The sequence below is a fragment of the Mus pahari genome, chromosome 7 (genome assembly GCF_900095145.1).
Source record: "Mus pahari chromosome 7, PAHARI_EIJ_v1.1, whole genome shotgun sequence".
In the NCBI taxonomy this organism is placed as follows: domain Eukaryota; kingdom Metazoa; phylum Chordata; class Mammalia; order Rodentia; family Muridae; genus Mus; species Mus pahari.
In genome coordinates this window covers 78,325,484-78,342,591 of record NC_034596.1, presented here as the reverse complement: position 1 = coordinate 78,342,591, position 17,108 = coordinate 78,325,484, and the positions used below count along the sequence as shown (strand labels likewise).

The window sequence follows — 17,108 nt, the reverse complement described above, 5'->3', positions numbered from 1 at the left end:
GAGAGGTGGAGGGGAGACAGAACACTGGGCACTGGGTTCCTGGAGAAAATGACAATCTTTCTAGCCTCTACAACCCTTGGGACCCTTGTTCTTTTGCCTTGGACCTTGGGGTCCCTGTGCTTTCAAGAAAAGATGCCAGAGGTGGCCGGTAGGGAATGCCTTTTTGGCCATTATCCTCAGCAGCCTGGCCACTTGCTCTCCAGAGTTCAGTGCCTATGGTGATGACCAGTGCTCTGAGTGGGATGCTCTTGGCTGTCTTCACCACATTTGAGTGCATGATCTCACTTGGATGATATGGCAAACAGGAGAAATACAAATACTCAGCAACTTTTTTTTTTTCATCATGAATGATTTCAAACCTGTACAAAGGCTGAAAGAATAAGGAAGCGGACACACCCTATCCCAGCTTCAACCATGGACACTGAATCCAATCTTATCTCAGGAGGCCTATTATTTTATCCTTTATGTGTGTACTATACGTAAGTGTGTGTGTAGGTGTGTGCCCATATGTTTGCACATGTGGAGTCTGGATTTCCATATCAGCTGTCTCTTTCTCTCTCTACCACTCCCCACCTTAACTTTTGAGACCGATAGCTCACTGATTCCCCAAACTCCTCAGTTGGGTTAGCCTGGCTGGACAGGGAGCTCCAGGAGTCCTTCTATCTGCAAACATGGCTTCCTCTACACTAAGCTGGGATGTCCGGTGTGCACTGCTACACCTAGCTTTTACACGGGTGCCGGGGGCCTGAACCTTGGTCCTTATGCTTGGGCAGCAGGCATTTCACCAACTGAGCCATCTTCCCAGCTGGTCCACAGGATGTTCTGCAAGCCACAGCCTCATGGTTACCAACACATGGACAATTCTACAGCACAGAACTCTCTTTTAAGCCTAAACTCATTTAAAAATATTGCATATGATCACCTTTAGGACATGTGTGGAAAGCATACACTAAACACACAAACTTTGTCTTTCTTTTTGGATTTCAACTCAAAGATGCCTTATTATATACACACAAATCAGAAACACTTCTGTTTCAAGCACTCCAAATGCAGGATATTTAACCTGTATTAAGATACTGTTTTCATGTGATGTGACAGTATGTCTGGGAAACCATAGAGAATCAATGATAGGGCTAACTCTACAAACTGAAAACCAGCGGCTGGAGAAATGGCTCAGTGGTTTAAAGCACAAACTGCTCTTGCAGAGGACCCAAGTTCTGTTTTCAGCATCTATACCAGACTGCTTACCACTGTGTGTATCTCCAGATTCAGAGGATCAGAGACCTCTCACCTCTGCCAACATCTGTTCTCATGTATACATACCCACACATAGACAGACAGTAAGACAGAAAGACAGCCATAATTAAAAATAAATCTTACAAAGGTAAAAACTAAATTTAAGTACGTTTGAAACCACAAAGGTCAGGTGGAATGATGTCCTATGATATAAAATGATTCAATACTGCAGAGACATACAGTTATGCCCATGTTATTTTTGCAAATGAACATCAGGAGCAACAATAATATCAACAAGTTTGTTCTGTGCAGTTAGGCAAGGTGATACTTATGTTCATATGGAAGAAGAAGAGGAAGAAGAGGAAGGAGGAGGAGGTTCAGATAGCAGAGGAAGGGCCGAGGTTTTATCTAGATTGTAAAGTACTTTATAGTATGCAAGAAGCCCTGAGTTCAATCCTCAGTACAGTAGAAGACAGGCAGAGTAGTGCATCCTTGTGATCACAGTGTTTGGAAGGTAGAAGGATCAGAAATTTGATATCATCCTTGCCTACATAGTGAATTTTGGGCCAACCTGGGCTACATACAGCCTTGACTCAGAAAAGAAAGTAGCCAAGGAAATTCTGATAAACTGCTCTGAAAACAGGAACTAGCAGACAGTAAACCCTTTGGAGAGCCCCCCCCCCCCCCGAGTGGAACACTGTGGTAGTGATGTGTGAATGGACAAATAGACCAGTTGGAAGAGAATAGAAAGCCTATGAATAGACACACCTACATAAGGGAATATGGTACAGGATAAAGGTTGCATCTAAAATTGCCATGTCAAAGATAAACCTTTTAATGAATGATGCTGGGACAATAGGGGAGCCATTGGGGGAGAAGACAAAATTAGCTTCATATCTCACACCAGGCGTTAAGAACAATCTTCAAATAGACTGGGAATTTAAATGTAAAAAACAAGACCAGAGCAGTACCAGATTCTTCTTTCACCATTGGGAAAGGTTTTCCAGTTGACTCAAAAATAGAGATGCAATAAAATGAAATACTGAAAAATTAGGCTCCATGAAAATTTGCGTAGTTAAAACAATGATACAGTCAAAGGATGGCTGAGAAGCTGGGAGGATGTATCTGTAGCAAGTGCAGGTAAAGGTCCAGTGGCCCCAGGATATGAAGAGCTCTGGTGAATAGGAGACTGAGAAGCAGGAACTTGATAGACAAGGAGAAACATGCATGAAAGATGATTCATAAACAATATAAGAGTGAGCCTGAAGCCTTGAAATAAATACTCAAACACACTCACAATGAAAGACTCAAAACAAAACCAGGATCCTGCTTCTCGCCTATCTGGCAGACAAAAATGTTCAAGTATAAGATTTATGAAGCTATGGGATAATTGGTTCCTGTACGACAGAAGGGTGTGCAAAGGGGTATGGCCCTTCTGGGGTGAGGGATTTGGTGATCTCTAACAAAAGTACTATATGCTTAATTTTGACTGAGCCATCCCATCTGTGGGAATCTACCCTGAAGAGTACACCCCACTACAGAAACACATGTGTGTGAGCTGATGTATTAATTAAAGATATCAGAAATAACCTCTATGTACTTGCATAGAAAAGTGATCAGCTAGGCGTTGGTACAATTGGGCAATGAAGTACTATGCAGCTGTGTAAAGAATAAGGAGGATGTCCATGCATGAATGTGTAATAATTTCCACATGTGGACAAAACCAAAGTTAAACGCAACATCTATGGATGGGAGCTTGCATTTTACTGTAAGAAAAATGTTGCATCAGAAAACACACACACATATGTGCATACTTATGTAAAAGAATAAACAAGGAGGTGACAGGGTGGCTATCTTCAGGAGTGGATGGAAATGGGGAGGAGAAAGACGTGATGTGGGGATGGGTGGGGCTACGGGAGGAGCAGCATGGCCTTGGGAATACCTACTTTAGATAGCTTGGATCAAGAGAACGCTCCATAGAAATGATACCTATTTAATGCTAACTAGGAGGCTAGGGAAGCCGAAATAGAGTAAACAGTAACCAAGGAATCCAGCTATACAACAAGCAGACCACATGACCAGCCTGGGGAGCGGGGAGAATAGTCAGCCTAAGTCGCCTTGGAAAATGGTGTTTTGACTGTGCTACAAGACTAAAGACAGACACAGCTGCACTGCAAATGCTGCGCCCTAACTAGGAAATTTATTTTCATGGGTATATGAATTAGTAATTCTGAAATGACTGCATATGAGCTACGTCTAAATGAGTAACTGTTGAAGAGCCATAGGTCTAAAAACCAGGGTAACAGAAAGAGACACAGAGACCCACAGCCCAGCAGTAGATGAAGCTCAGGGACTCTTATGGAGGCACTGAGGGAAGGATTGAGGGACCCGAAGAGGATAGGGACTCCATAGGGAGACCCACAGAGACAACTAGCCTGGACCTTTGGAGGCTCCCAGAGACTGTACCACCAACCAAAACAAACGTGGGCTGAACCTAGGACCCCTGCATATATGTAGCAGATGTGCAGCTTGGTCTTCATGCAGGTTCCCCCAACAACTGGAGCAACGGGCTATCCTGAATACGTTGCCTGTGGGTCCCATTCCCCTAACTGGAGCACTATGTCTGGCCCCAGTGGGAGAAGATGCACCTAGTCCTGCAGTGACTTGATGAGCCGGAGTTGGGGAGCAATGAGGGTGATATGCAGAGGAGGCCACCCCTTCTCGGAGGAGAAAGGGAAGAGGAATGGGAGGGATGTCTGCATGGGGTGGTACTGTGGGGGGGGGGCTGATACTGTGATGAAAAGTGAATAAATAAATTTAAAAATAAAATGACAGTGGAAAAAAATAACATAAAACAAGAGGGAACAAGCCTGAATCCTGTGACTTTAGGCTGGAGTGTGTGTGTGTGTGTGTGTGTGTGTGTGTGTGTGTGTGTGTGTGTGTGTCATGGTTAATATAGGAAGTATCTTTATGTTTATACATATAGACCTCAATATGGATACATTCATATGTACATACATATACATTTATTTCTTAGATCTGTTGGCAAAGTTAGTCAGCTTCTCATTACTATAGCAATGTGCCTAAGACGATTAATGTGTAAAGAGAAAGGAATTATCTAACTCATGGTTTTGGAGTTATAAAGGTTTCAGTTCAAGATCAGGAGGTCAAGTTGCTTTGGAGTTTTGGTGAGGATACTTAACAGGGAATGCATGCAACAGGGAATAAAGCACTCATATGACAAAAGAGAAAGGGAGGGGGGAGAGAGAGACTATGAATGAGAGTGGATACCTGGCTCCCACAGTTCCTTTCAGAGTATATCTGCAGAGATTTAGGTGCCATCTTCTGGAGGTCTCTGGCATGTCTGCAATACCATTGTCCTGGAAACCAAGCTTATGGAGACCTTTGAGGAACATTGCCTATCTTCAGACATAGTAAGGACCTAGAAATGAGGAGGACACCCAACACCCAGAGATTGGTTCTAGGCAGTATTCTCTAGTAAAGAGAGCCAGAGAAATGATTGGTGCCAGGGCTCAAGTACCAACTACACAGGACGTGCATGAAATATCTCGTGATGTCAGAAAGTAGGGTTGTGAAAAAAAAAATGTCTAAAGGAAAAAGAACCAACCTGAAGGAGTACTTAAGGGTGAATAGGAACAACTGAGAAAGAAAATGATACTATTGTTTTGTAATGTAAAGAATACACAAGTATCCATTCTTGTGTTTTAAAGTTGAAAGAGTGGATAAAGGAAGGAAGCCAAGGAGGGTGGGAGAAAAAGAGGGAAGGAGGGAAAAGGAAAGAAGGATAAGAAGGCAGAACGTACTTTCTTGGAGAAGCATTCCATTGAATAAATACAGAAGCAGAAATCACAGGCCAGCCTGCAGTTATACAAGAACCGTTAGGCTAGTCTTTAAAATGTAATGAGTGAAATTATGTAAAACAGGGGATATTTGCACAGACTCAAAATATGTCTCCGATTCCATCGTACCAAAGGAAAATTAGTAACTTCATTCACAGTCATCACCTTAGTCTTAATACAGGGAGAAAACAAAATCTAGCCCAAAACATCCAGTGATGTTTATAAAATCCCCAACCACGCCCTTCAAAAGCATCACGTTCCTGAGAGCATAAACAGCCCCTGTGTGCCTATGAAGGGCTTTCCTCAGCCTCAGTCAGGGAAGCGTCAGCTTCTAGTGCACAGAATGTGTATGCAGACTCTCCGTGGTCCAAGATGCTGAGGATAGAGAACCCTAGAGAAAACATTTATAGCGCCCTCTTCAGGATCAGGGAACATTGTGGAAAGAATGCAAGCACCAAAGATGAGGTCTCTGACATGGTATCCTCCAAGCTAGTCATTTCATGGCCATGAACGCATACCCGCTGTGTACTGGCCCTGGGTCATCCTAAGTCAGACCCTTCTAGCAGTCAGCTACGGATGGAAAGGGGCTCACGGGACTCTATCACTGTTGCAATATGGGATTGGGGTGTGAGTAGCATCCACTTGTGTGCTGACCGATGCGCCTTCCAGACTCTAATGGATAACTTCAAACCTAGGGTCACACAGATGCCCCAGTTAAACTCTGTGGGATACAAAACAAAACAAAAATGTTATAAATATGGGCGAAAGAGATTTGTAAGACAGAGTGGGAATTCTTAGGGGTGGGAGAGAAATAAGAGAGAGGTTGTGAGGGAGCCCAACTAGAATATATTAGAAATATGTATTAAACCGCCAATGAATACAATTTATTAATTAAAATTTGTAAATGTCACAGACTGAGGGACACAAAGAAAATACAACTAAACCTAGGGACATAGCTGGACTTGGCTGAGTGTTTACGTAACACCCATGGAGCCTTGGGTTCTGTCTCTGGTACTGTGTGAACTGGTTGTGGTAGCTCACACCTGTAATCCTAGCATTTGGAGGTAGAAGAGGAGAGTCAGGAGTTGAAGGTTGTCCTTGGCTCCATGGTGGTTTTGAGGCCAGCCTGGGCTACGTGAACCCTGTCCCTCAAGATACAAACAAAGAAGGCCAGTGAGATAGCTCAGTGAGTAAAGGCACTTACCCCCTGGCAAGCTGCCCTCTGACCTCCACATGGATGCTGTAGTGTGTGGCCCACCCCCAACAATAAATAAGTGAAAGAACAAACAAATAAACTGACTCCACCCCCAAATCACAGGAGTGGACTGCTGTATAGGGTCCTGGGAAAGAGGAAGCAAGGAAGAAGTCGGAGGAAATTGAGCCTTCTCTGTAGACCAGTTAGTAACACTGGCAGCTATCTCTCCTCCCACAGTTCTGTCTCCAAGTGTAAGATGTTACTGTTTGCAAAGGCTGCATAGAGAATAGAGAAACTGTCATGCCTGCAACTTTCCTCTAAGTCTACAATAGTATCAAAGTAAATAAAAGCGTCTGATTTCCCTAACATCTTCCTCAGTTTTAAAAATACTTTTTTTGTTATTTTGGTTTTTTCGAGACAGGGACTGAAGAAGAACTTAAATATATTTTGTTTCCATCCATTGCAGTCAAAATTCTCTTCGGTCTGTGGGAACATTCAGGCTGGAGCCTATGCCCTTTCAACACAATCCTGAGAACTTTTGGTAACTTCCTTGCTTTTGGACAAAGGAAGATATCTATTCACTTCACATAATAGTATAAATCCACCACCTCCCAGAGACTGCTGGCCTAGAGGGGCCGGTGTTTACAGTGTTGTCATTTCCTCAGACATTTTCAGTGGCAGAGCGAGAACATATTTTTGTTTATTTAAAAGATAAAATGCAGTATTTACTGAAAAATTTCTAGATTGCATCCCAAACTAATTATGCATTTTTTTCCTCTTAATTCACTGATCCCATGTCTCTGCCTTCCTTCGGTCATGTAAAATGTTTGGCTTCTCAATGGATACTGTCACATCACACATCTGATACACATACAACCAGCTATCTCAGAGAACAAGTTCCAATATTATCATCAATAATATAATTGCTGAAACACACACATTCACATTTAGCCTTGTTGTTAAGATCATGTATTAGCTGGGTACGCCGGAGGTAGGGGTGGAAAAATAGGTCAAAGCCAGACTAGGCTATACAGCAAGACCCTGAACCAAATGAAAATCAACATAAAAAATATAAGTAGTCACCCGAAATGCTCGTTGTTTGTAGTTGTGTCATTAGATAGACATACAAGTATATTCACTTATGGAAAATTCACTTTTAAGAGCAGAGTAAGATTTTAATTTTATTTTATGTCTATACAAAATAGTTCTAACAAATAAAGCTAGAAAGAATGATGCAATCAGGAAAATCTAGCTTCCACTTCCTGATTTGCTAGCTTCCTTCTTTGCTTACATATGGCCCCTTAAAAATTATGAAGGTTGTCTTTACAAATGTTAAGTATGTGTGTTGTATATTGGATCCAAAACCAAATGGTAAGAGATAGATATGCTTTCTCCATTCTGAATGTTTTTCATTGAGTATTCCAGAAATTCTTTCACAGTGACCTACAGCCATACTCTTTGTGGTTTCATGGCTTTTTGTTTTATTCAGCTGATCTCCTTTTGACTGACGATGGAGTCTAGACTTTGGTCTTATTGAGAGTGTTAACACAGAGCCTTAGTGGGAGTCCATAGATGAGCAGGGTTGTTGCTGGGACATTGGGGATTTTCTTACACATCTCCTGCCAGTCCCAGAGTGAGATTCCTACCTGACCAGCACTGTATCCCACCATGGATCCAGCTTCTTAGATTTTGGAGTTAGAGCTCCTTTAAATTTGTATTTTCTGGAAAGGAGATGGGAAAGAAGGAACAGCAGTTCAAGACAACTATGTGTGACAAACGTGTTGGCACCCTCATACACTTGAATTCTTTGGGCGGAGGGGGAGTCCAATCTAGAGCGACCTTCCTTTTTGTAGCTTGTGTTAATGCTGTGGCAGGGATGACTGGTGTCTTTAGGACATCACTAAAGTCACTTGTCTTTGTACCACAACCAAATCATATCACTCCACAGCTTCCTTCAGCTTTGATGCCACGGTGTACCTTCTGGGAGTCAAGCTGGAATGCTGGCTTCCACTCTCTTCCCTGACTGGGCTTCTTCTGATCTCTTTAGTCTCTGTTGTCCCTTAATGCTGATGTCGTGACAGTGTGTTCTTGACTTTCCCTGGGGTCATTGATCTTCAGTGAGAGCCATGGATTCACTCTGTTTTCAGAAATACACATTTTCTCAAAATATACATTTCTACCCGTCTACACAATTGTGCATATCGTCTCACAGACAGCCCTCCTCCACACACACTGCTTCAGAGATATCTGCTGTCACACACTCTGGACTTCCTCTCCTAGGACCGCCACTTGCAGTCAAACCACCAACAGCCAGCCATAGCTCAGGCCTAGGCCTCTGTCCTGATCTTCAGTCTCCAGTTCAACCCTCCCCGGTGACCTTGGATCTATAGTTGAGGCTGTCTTCTCTCTCCAGCCCCCATGGCCACTTTCCTGCCCATGTCCCAGTGGCTAACTCTGCCACAGCCCAGACAACCACACCAATTGGTGACTGTTTCCTCATTTCACTGCCACAGCCTTACTTCAGGCTGTCACCACCCTTCACCTGTGTGACTGCCTTCTACTTCTAGAACCAACCAATATATGCCTCCTCCCACACCCCTCAGGTTCCAGCTCCTAGCTCGGGAGGAGGATATTCTTAACACCTACATTTAAAGCCTGATGTGGTTCTGAAATGCCACAGATGCCACCACCAAGTACAGCTGTTGTCCATTGCACAGATGGAAGAGTAAAAATTCAATCCATGTGTTAGGCCATTGTCACACTGTGGGGGTGGAGGCACAGAAAGCCATAACATTATTGGCCATAGGAGTTCAGGACAAGGAATCTCTGTGAGTTTGAGTGTAAAGTAGCCATCAGGGAAGACTTCTAAGATAGTAGCTGAGAAGGGCCCTGTGCTGGATGGTTTTGTGTGTCAACTTGAAACAAGTTAGAGTCATCAGAGGGAATGCCTCCATGAGATCCATCTGTAAGGCATTTGCTCAATTAGTAATCAATGGAGGAGGATCCAGCTCATTGTGGATTCAGCCATCCCTGGGCTGGTGGTCCTGGGTTCTATAAGAAAACAGGCTGAGCAAGCCAGTAAATAGCACCCCATCCATGGCCTCTGCATCAGCTCCCACCTCCAGATTCCTTTCCTGTGTGAGTTCCTGTCCTGACTTCCTTCAGCGATGAACAGCAATGTGGAAGTGTCAGCTGAATAAACCCTTTCCCCTCAAACTTGCTTTTTGGTCATGGTGTTTCGTCACAGTGATAGAAACCCTGACCAAGACAAGCTCAAAAGTGGTGAAGGATCTAGGAAGGCAGAGGGTGAATTTTAGGTGTCAGTAAAGTATAAGCCACATTTAAGGGACAGTAAGGAGCCCAAATGGGGCCTGGAAAGTTGATCTATGGAGATAAGAGAGAGGAATAAGTGGGAGGAAGACAGTGCCTGCAAGTAATTGCATCTTCTCCTCTCTGTATCTGCCAGGACCAGCTACTCTTCTGTGATGACTGCGACCGTGGCTATCACATGTACTGTTTAAATCCCCCAGTGGCTGAGCCCCCAGAAGGTAATGATGATGAACTCAACAACAACAACAACACCCATCTTTTATTGATCCCTTATTATGGTGCAGGCCTTGCACTAAGGGCTTTTTGAGTCTTGTCTCACATAATTATCACTACCCAATGAGGTGGGACCGACTACTAACAAAGGGCATATGAGGAAAATGAGGCACAGTGCGATCAGGTGAAATTTCAACGGGTTGGTCAAAGACCTGTTTCTTAGATGTGTGTCTGTGACATGGGGTGGGGGCAGTTGGGGGGAGGTGTAAGTGTCAAGGGAGCTAGTACAGGTTCACTATGGCTGGCTATGGGGTGCAACTAAGGGGTTGGGCTTTTTATAACAGTTGCTCTGATAGCTTTGCACCACCTTTCCACTGAGCAATTGACTTTGCATGCCTTCAGGACAGAGACTCGGCCTCTGAATTATAAAAGGAAAAGAGGAGTTACCAGACATTGAGGCAGTGGGGCTGGGGCCCTAGAGTTTGGTGGAATGCTGCTAATGATGTCATTTTTGTCTCTTATAGGAAGCTGGAGCTGCCATTTATGCTGGGAGCTGCTCAAAGAGAAAGCATCAGCCTTTGGCTGCCAGGCCTAGGGCTCCACCCAGGTCACAGAATGCAGCCTGCCACTAGAGAGGCTGAACCGAAGCTCTGTTCAACCCAGATGGAGGTCTCCTCCTGTATATGCACACAGACCAACTGCAAGGAAAACGAATAGTTACAGAAGGGGGGGGGGAGGGAGCAAGGCCTCCACTCGCCTCTCACCCTACCTGTGACCTCCCGCCCCACGCATCCTTCAGCCAGCTCTTCCTCATTTCTACCAGCGGGAACTTGGCACTTTTGAGGAACAATTCAGCCCCAGCTCTGTGGAACCTTCCTCATGTTCACCCTCACAGGCATCCCTCTTTGTTGCTTCCCGTTTTGGAGGAAGCCACTCTGTGACTGCTCATCAACCACTCACTCGTATGTTGCTTGGTGGGGTTCTTGTCTTGTCTTGTTTTCTACTGCGTTTCAAGAACTTGTCACATAGTGTCCTCACCCTTTAGCTTAGGCTCTTCATCCTGAAACTCTCACAGAGGAACAAAATGCTGTGGTGAAGAAGCTCTTGCCTATTACGAGTCTCACCGGAAACGTCCATGTTTGGAGGCCATCTTGAAGACGTCACTTGGACACGTCTTGGTTTTCTTAGACTCTGCTGAGAAGAGAAGTTGTAGCGTTTGAGCCTCGGCAGTAGCATCCCCAGCTGCAATGACCTTGGTCTACCACACTTGATCAGGGGTTCAGAGGGCCTGGGAGGAACACTTGGGGCCCTGCGATAGCCAGTCAGTATTTGCTGCTCCTCAGGAGGGACTAGGTGGTTCCTTGACCTTCAGAACTGTGGTGTCCTTGAGGCGAGGCAACACAGTCTTTAAACACAGAAATGTGCTGAAGATCCTGCCCCCCAACCAAATTGAGCGTGAAGGTCTTGGGGGATGGGACTCAAGCTCTGGAGAGGTTGGCAAAGGATGCCCCTTCAACAGTCCAGTGTTGGATAGAAGAGACTGTATGTAGCTTTGAGAAACCCTCCAGTATTGATGCTACACTATGGATTTCTTTTCCGGGCAATTTCTTCCTTCCATGTAGTATATGTTTGCCAGTGACCACTGAGATGTGGCTGGGAATTTTAAAACAGAGAAGAGATGAACATTACTTAACCAGATCATTGGGCACAGTGATTACTTGTGACTGGGTGGTGATGATTCAGAACCCTCGTCCGTTCTTGCACCCTAAGCTCCCCGATAGGGGATGGGCTCTCGTTTGAAGCAAGATTTCTAGAAGATGTAGGAAGGTCTAGATTCCGAGAACTCTGAGTGTCAGATGAGAAGCCTTGAGGGCTGGAGTGGGCTGGGCTGCCTTTGACGCACAGCACCAGCATGATAACTGACACATTTCTGGAAAAATGGTTTGCCCAAAGGGCAGGTCTCCGTGAGCAGGACCCTCGCGCATGCTCAGCTTCCCTGGATTCAGCTCCATTGCTGTGGTCCAGCAGCTTGCAACAAAGGCCTGGGTTATTTTTAGTCTTCAGCTCCTGAAGAAGCCCCTGGAGACCTGGGCTGGCTGGGCCCCTCTGCCCAGCGGCAGCATGGCCTCTGCCACTCCACAGGAGTCATCCTCCCCCCTGGCTAATTGCTCTTGGCACATGGACCCAGGGCAGCCTGGCATGGAACCAAGCAGTGTGACCCTCCCCCCCCACACCCCCTGCAACTTCTTTGCAGAGTGACCTGTGGCAAGAGAATGGGGGTCACTCTCCTGCAGGCCCTGTGGCCTCAGAGCTAGTTCCATGCATACGAAATGATCTCATTTAAAGGGCCCCTGTCCAGAGAGAGTCTGTCTCCTCCTCTCAAGCTCTCTTCTTCTCCCTGCTGGTTGCTGTGCCTGTGTGGATTCAAAAGACCCAAGGGAGGGCTGGAGGAATGGCCCATCTCCACGGAGGGCTACATCCCCTCTTCAGACTCTGCGGGCTCTCTCTTCCCACCAAACCTAAAGCAGAGTATCATCAGAAACGAACTACTTGTTTGGGGGGAATCATATTAAATTAATTTCAGAAGGGAAAAAAGGCCCAAATGTTCTGAAATGCTATACAAGCTTAAAGGTGGGGAAAAAAAATAAGTCTAAAGCCTTCCACCTTTATGCTCTGAGACTTGACAGGTCCCCTTCTGGAGTGTATATGAGTCTGCTCACTACAGAAGTGCAGGTGTTCTATATCCAGCCCTGCTTGGGCCCACCCAAACTGATGGGGGATCATGTCTCTCTAACCCAAGGCAGCAGTCGGAGCTTGTCCACAGCGCTGGGGCTGCTCAGGACTCTTGGTCTCTTCAAGGCTCCTGGGGTCCTTCTCTTCTGTTTCACTTGGCCTGTGGAATGGGCTCAGCCTTTCCGCTTCAGAGGTTTTGGGTTGATTCTCCATACAGAGTAGGGAGAGCAGCTCAGCTTGGAGATGTCGTGTCAGGGTACAGCAGGCCAGGTCTCCAGAGCCATCCTCCTGCATCAGAAAACAAAGGCGTTAGTGGAGTAAAGTTGGTATCTTCTTTCTCAGAGCCCTGGAATAAGCAGCAATCACAGGGTCAGGGTTCTAGTGTCCCCTCTACCCCTGGATAGTGTATGATCTTGGACAAATCACCTAGCATCCTCAGATCTCAGTGTACCCATCTGTAAAATGGAAATGAGAACACTTGCCTTTTCTATTCCACACTGACTCCGGGAGGAATAATGTTACATAAACAACCAACTGCAGAGCTAGGCATGTCTGTGGGAACTCCAAATGCTTTTTGAAGCCACCTTCTTGTGGCTTCTAGCCAAAGCTAGAAGCCTCCTTGGAATCTCCCTTTTGATGGATGGAGGCTTACATGTCAAGGTCCAGGTTGTCCATGGTCAGGGCTTCTAAGGCAGGGCTGTGGTCATGGGGACCGTGATTTGGCTTGGGTGGTAATGGGAGGTGCCCAGGGTTTGGGAACTTGAGGACAAAGATATCATAAATGCATGTGCATGTGGACAGATAGACACAGACAGTCAGAAGACAGACAGACAGACAGACAGACAGACAGACAGACACACACACACACACACACACACACACACACCATCAGCATGGTTAACCACATGGAATGGGAGCCAACTTCAGTAGAGAGTACTGTGCACTTGTTCAAATGTAGTAGTCTCTTTTTAGCTGGTTAACTCTGGTCAGGTGACTTTGCCTCTCTGAGCCTCACTGCCCATGAGTATGAGGTAGAGAGATATGGCCTGTCTAGAGATCTAGCAGGGCTAATAGAGTAATGCTTGCTGAGAAGTGTCATGGTGCAGGTCTTGCTAACAATGGGGCTTCCAGTCTGTAGTAGCCACTGTCATTCTGTCCAGAGGTCACTAAAGGGAGACAATGATGCTGTTGAGGACCCCCTCAAGCTCCCGACACGGTTATTCTGCTCCACTACGGCCTTACATCCTTGTGTGGTGGCTGAAGAACTCCGGTTGGAAGATAAACTCTTATTTCTTTCTAGACACTCTTGAGACCCTATATTCGGGACCTGTAGTAAATCCAGGACAGGCAACGGGCAAGGAAAGAGGAGTGGAGCTCTAGATAGGGACCTGACGTTTCTGTCCTCTTTCCCAACCCCTCCTGACACCGCCAGAGGCAGAAGCCAGCGAGTCTCCAGAATGCTGTGCACGGTTGCCTCGTGATCAGATGGGAAGCTGGGTCTAGGCGGAGAGAGTCGCTGCTGCCTTGCCCTTGGCTCAGCCTGAGAGACCTTCCTGTGACTGGGTGACTAGGGGGCCAGAGGAGGTTGGAGAGAGGAGAGAGAGAGAGAGAGAGAGAGAGAGAGAGAGGAAGGAGATTCTGATCAGGGGAGCTAAGAGGACGTTTTGCAGAGCAATAAGATAGGGGTTTCATTCCTGGTGCACTTTAGTCTTCAAGAACCATCCCTTCCAGCCCCCGCATGTATAAGTATTTTAAGGAAGAAAACCAGCAGGACTGGAGTTACTTTTCCTATGGGAGCCAGTTCAGTGCAGTGGGTGGAAGAAAAATCACCGGTAACCCCAGGCTGCCACAGGCGCAGGTGAGGGTCTGGTACTTTCCTCTTCCAGGTTACATGTTCAAGGCAGTCTTGCTTGGCTGGTGGGTGGCGCGGGCAGAGTCCTGAGAATTCCCTTGCCTCCCCTCCCCCACCACCACCATTTGGAAGTGCTGACGTGAGAGTGCCTCCTTCCTACTCAATAATGTCTGTTCTTAGTACTTAGGAACTCCAGAGTCATGGTCCAAGGGAGAAGCTGGCTCCTTGGCCATAGTCATGCCCGCATTGCCACTGAAGGTGTCTAGCTCCAGGCAGGAACAGTGCTGGTGTCCCTTGTAGTAGACCAGCATTCCTGAGTTGGGTTGAGGGAGTAGGGGGAGTCAGGGTTAGCCTAATAAAGAGAAGAGATGGGAAGGAACTTTGAGTCGGGGTGGGGGGTGAGGGTGTACTGATGGAGAGGGTGCTGTGGGAGCTGTAAGCAGAGGGACAATGGGAGAGGGTATGAAGCATTATCAGGACATTTTTTTTCCCCTCAGTCCTACAGTCCTAGAAAACAAAATTGTTTGAACAAAGAAACAAAAGTCAAACGTTTGCCAAGCAGTGGATGCTGAGCCAGCTCTCCTTTCTGTGGGCTCCCTGGACTCTGGATCCATGCTGGTTGAGGGGACTGTCAGAGGGCAAGGAAGGAGGGACTGGTGCCCCTCGCCCAGTGGAAGTAGGAAGGACCCCACCCTGCCCAGGCTCCTGCCTGAGTCTCTGTGGATTTTTCCATTCCCACAGATGAGTGCCATTGGATTATTTGGTCATAAATCGCTGAGACCCCACTGGTCTAGATTGGCTAGGGTCGGGTGACAGATGGTAGCAGGGTGAGCTTGATCCTGGCCTACAGCCTTGGGCATGGAAACAGTTTCAGGCTTTGCTGCCTCAGGACTTAGGCCCGTAGGTCCTGACTGGACAGTGCAGTAGGAGGGCCTGGCCAGCCTTTTTCCTACGGCCTGGCAGAACAGACATGGCTCCATGTCCCCCATTGTCTGCTGCCCTTTTGGTCTTTCCAAGAGCTCAGCTTTATCTGAGGAAAGGGGAGGACACCATTCCCCCCTCCCCCCCGCCAAGTCCACAGGTCTCCCCACTGAGACCCCTCCTGCACTGAATCTAATTTATCGGTAGTCCGAAGGGCTGCTGAGGTCATCTGTGAGTTGGGCTCTTTGGCTATTCTCCAGTATCCTCGGGCCTTGAGGTCTTTATGATCCTCTTCCAGAGGCCACAGTAACCTGCCCCGAGTGTGGGAACAGCCTGGGAACCATGGATTGGTTCAGAGCTTTTGAGAGCTGGAAATGTTTTTCTAAGGAGCCTGGAGACTTGTGGGGTAGGGGGACTGGGAAATTTGCTCTGAGGAGTAGGTCACAGGGAAGGGAGAGGAGGAAGTGGGAAGGTGAATGGAATGGGTCCTTTGACCATCACAGTGGATGCTTCTGGAAAGGCCTGGCTGCAGGGCTGTTCAAACTGGGCAGTAGGAGAGAGGCCCAAAGGAACTCCAGGAAGCCCTGAGGTGGAGAGGCAGGCTCCTGCCTTGTCATTTCTGCATTAAACCTGTCTCTCAGACAGACAGACAGACAGACAGACAGACAGACAGACAGACAGACAGACACACACACACACACACACACACACACACACACACACACACACACACACACACACACACTGTGAGGAGGGACACTAGAAGCCAGGAGTAGCATGCCTTCGAAAGGTCTGTGTGGGTTTTGAGGAAGGCCTGGCCATGCCTCCTGACTGGTTTGCAAGTGCTCCTTGGCATTGGTGAAGCTGTGAGGGGTGTCATAGGGTGTCACAAGGTGGGGGTGAGTACAGGGGTGCCCTGTTGGAGTCTGTGACAGCCTCAGGTGGAGGGGCCAGCAGCCTCGAACGAGTGACACTCCACAGTTTCCCCATCTTTGGCCTCACCACGAACAGGGAGCGTTTGTGCTGATGGTGACATTACCCAGGGCAGAGCAGAGGAAGGCTGGATTGGGCTGGCAGGCAGCCAGAACCCTCTTCCACAGAGATATAATTACTAATAATGACCTCTATCCTGAAAGCAAATAAGATGGCCATTCAGGTCAGCACCAACTGGGTCTGGCAAATCAACAAAACCGGGTTGGGAAGGGACAGAGGGGGAAAAGAGGCCTCTGTCGGAAATAGGGACCCCATGAGACCCTGGGGCCTTTGTATCCCTCAGCAGCTAACTTTGAGAACTCCCTGCCTATGCTTCCACCCGCTGCATCATGTTAGCTCACCTTGCTCCATCTCTAGTGTTGTATTGTTAATATTGCTGATGAGAGCAGGTGTATGTGCGTGCCTATGTGTTCATGTGTGTATGTGCATTGCATGTGTGTGTGCACGTGTGTATGTGTGTGTGTGCTTGCTTGTGTGTGCATGTGTGTGTGTGCATGTGCACATGTGTATGTGTGCGTGTATGTGTGTGTGTGTGTGTGTGTGTGTGCATATGTGTGTGTGTGCACTTGTGGGTTTGGGTGTATGTTGGCCTGAAGAAAGCCACTAGTGTGGATCCAAGACCAGAGGGAGAGTCAGGAGCCTCCAGGCAAGCTGTAGCTTATCATCCCTGAAGTTTTCTGCAGTCAAGGACTGCAGTGCCCAGTCTAAAGAGCCCGCAGATGGCTTCTCGTGGCCTTTCCCATCTTTTCCCTTTGTCACTTCTGCCTCTTTGGGA

The 17,108-nt window shown here is 47.0% G+C and overlaps 1 protein-coding gene across 1 annotated transcript in view; it reads left to right on the top strand.

Moving 5' to 3' along the window:
* Dpf3 (double PHD fingers 3) overlaps positions 1 to 14,781 on the top strand; it is a 278,537-nt gene extending 263,756 nt beyond the window's left edge. Inside the window, exons 10-11 of the mRNA XM_021201848.2 lie at positions 9,758 to 9,839; positions 10,359 to 14,781. Of these exons, the coding sequence (XP_021057507.1) occupies positions 9,758 to 9,839; positions 10,359 to 10,429 (153 nt within the window). The 3' untranslated portion in view covers positions 10,430 to 14,781. The remainder of the gene's footprint in view (positions 1 to 9,757; positions 9,840 to 10,358) is intronic.
* Positions 14,782 to 17,108: the final 2,327 nt, after the last annotated feature.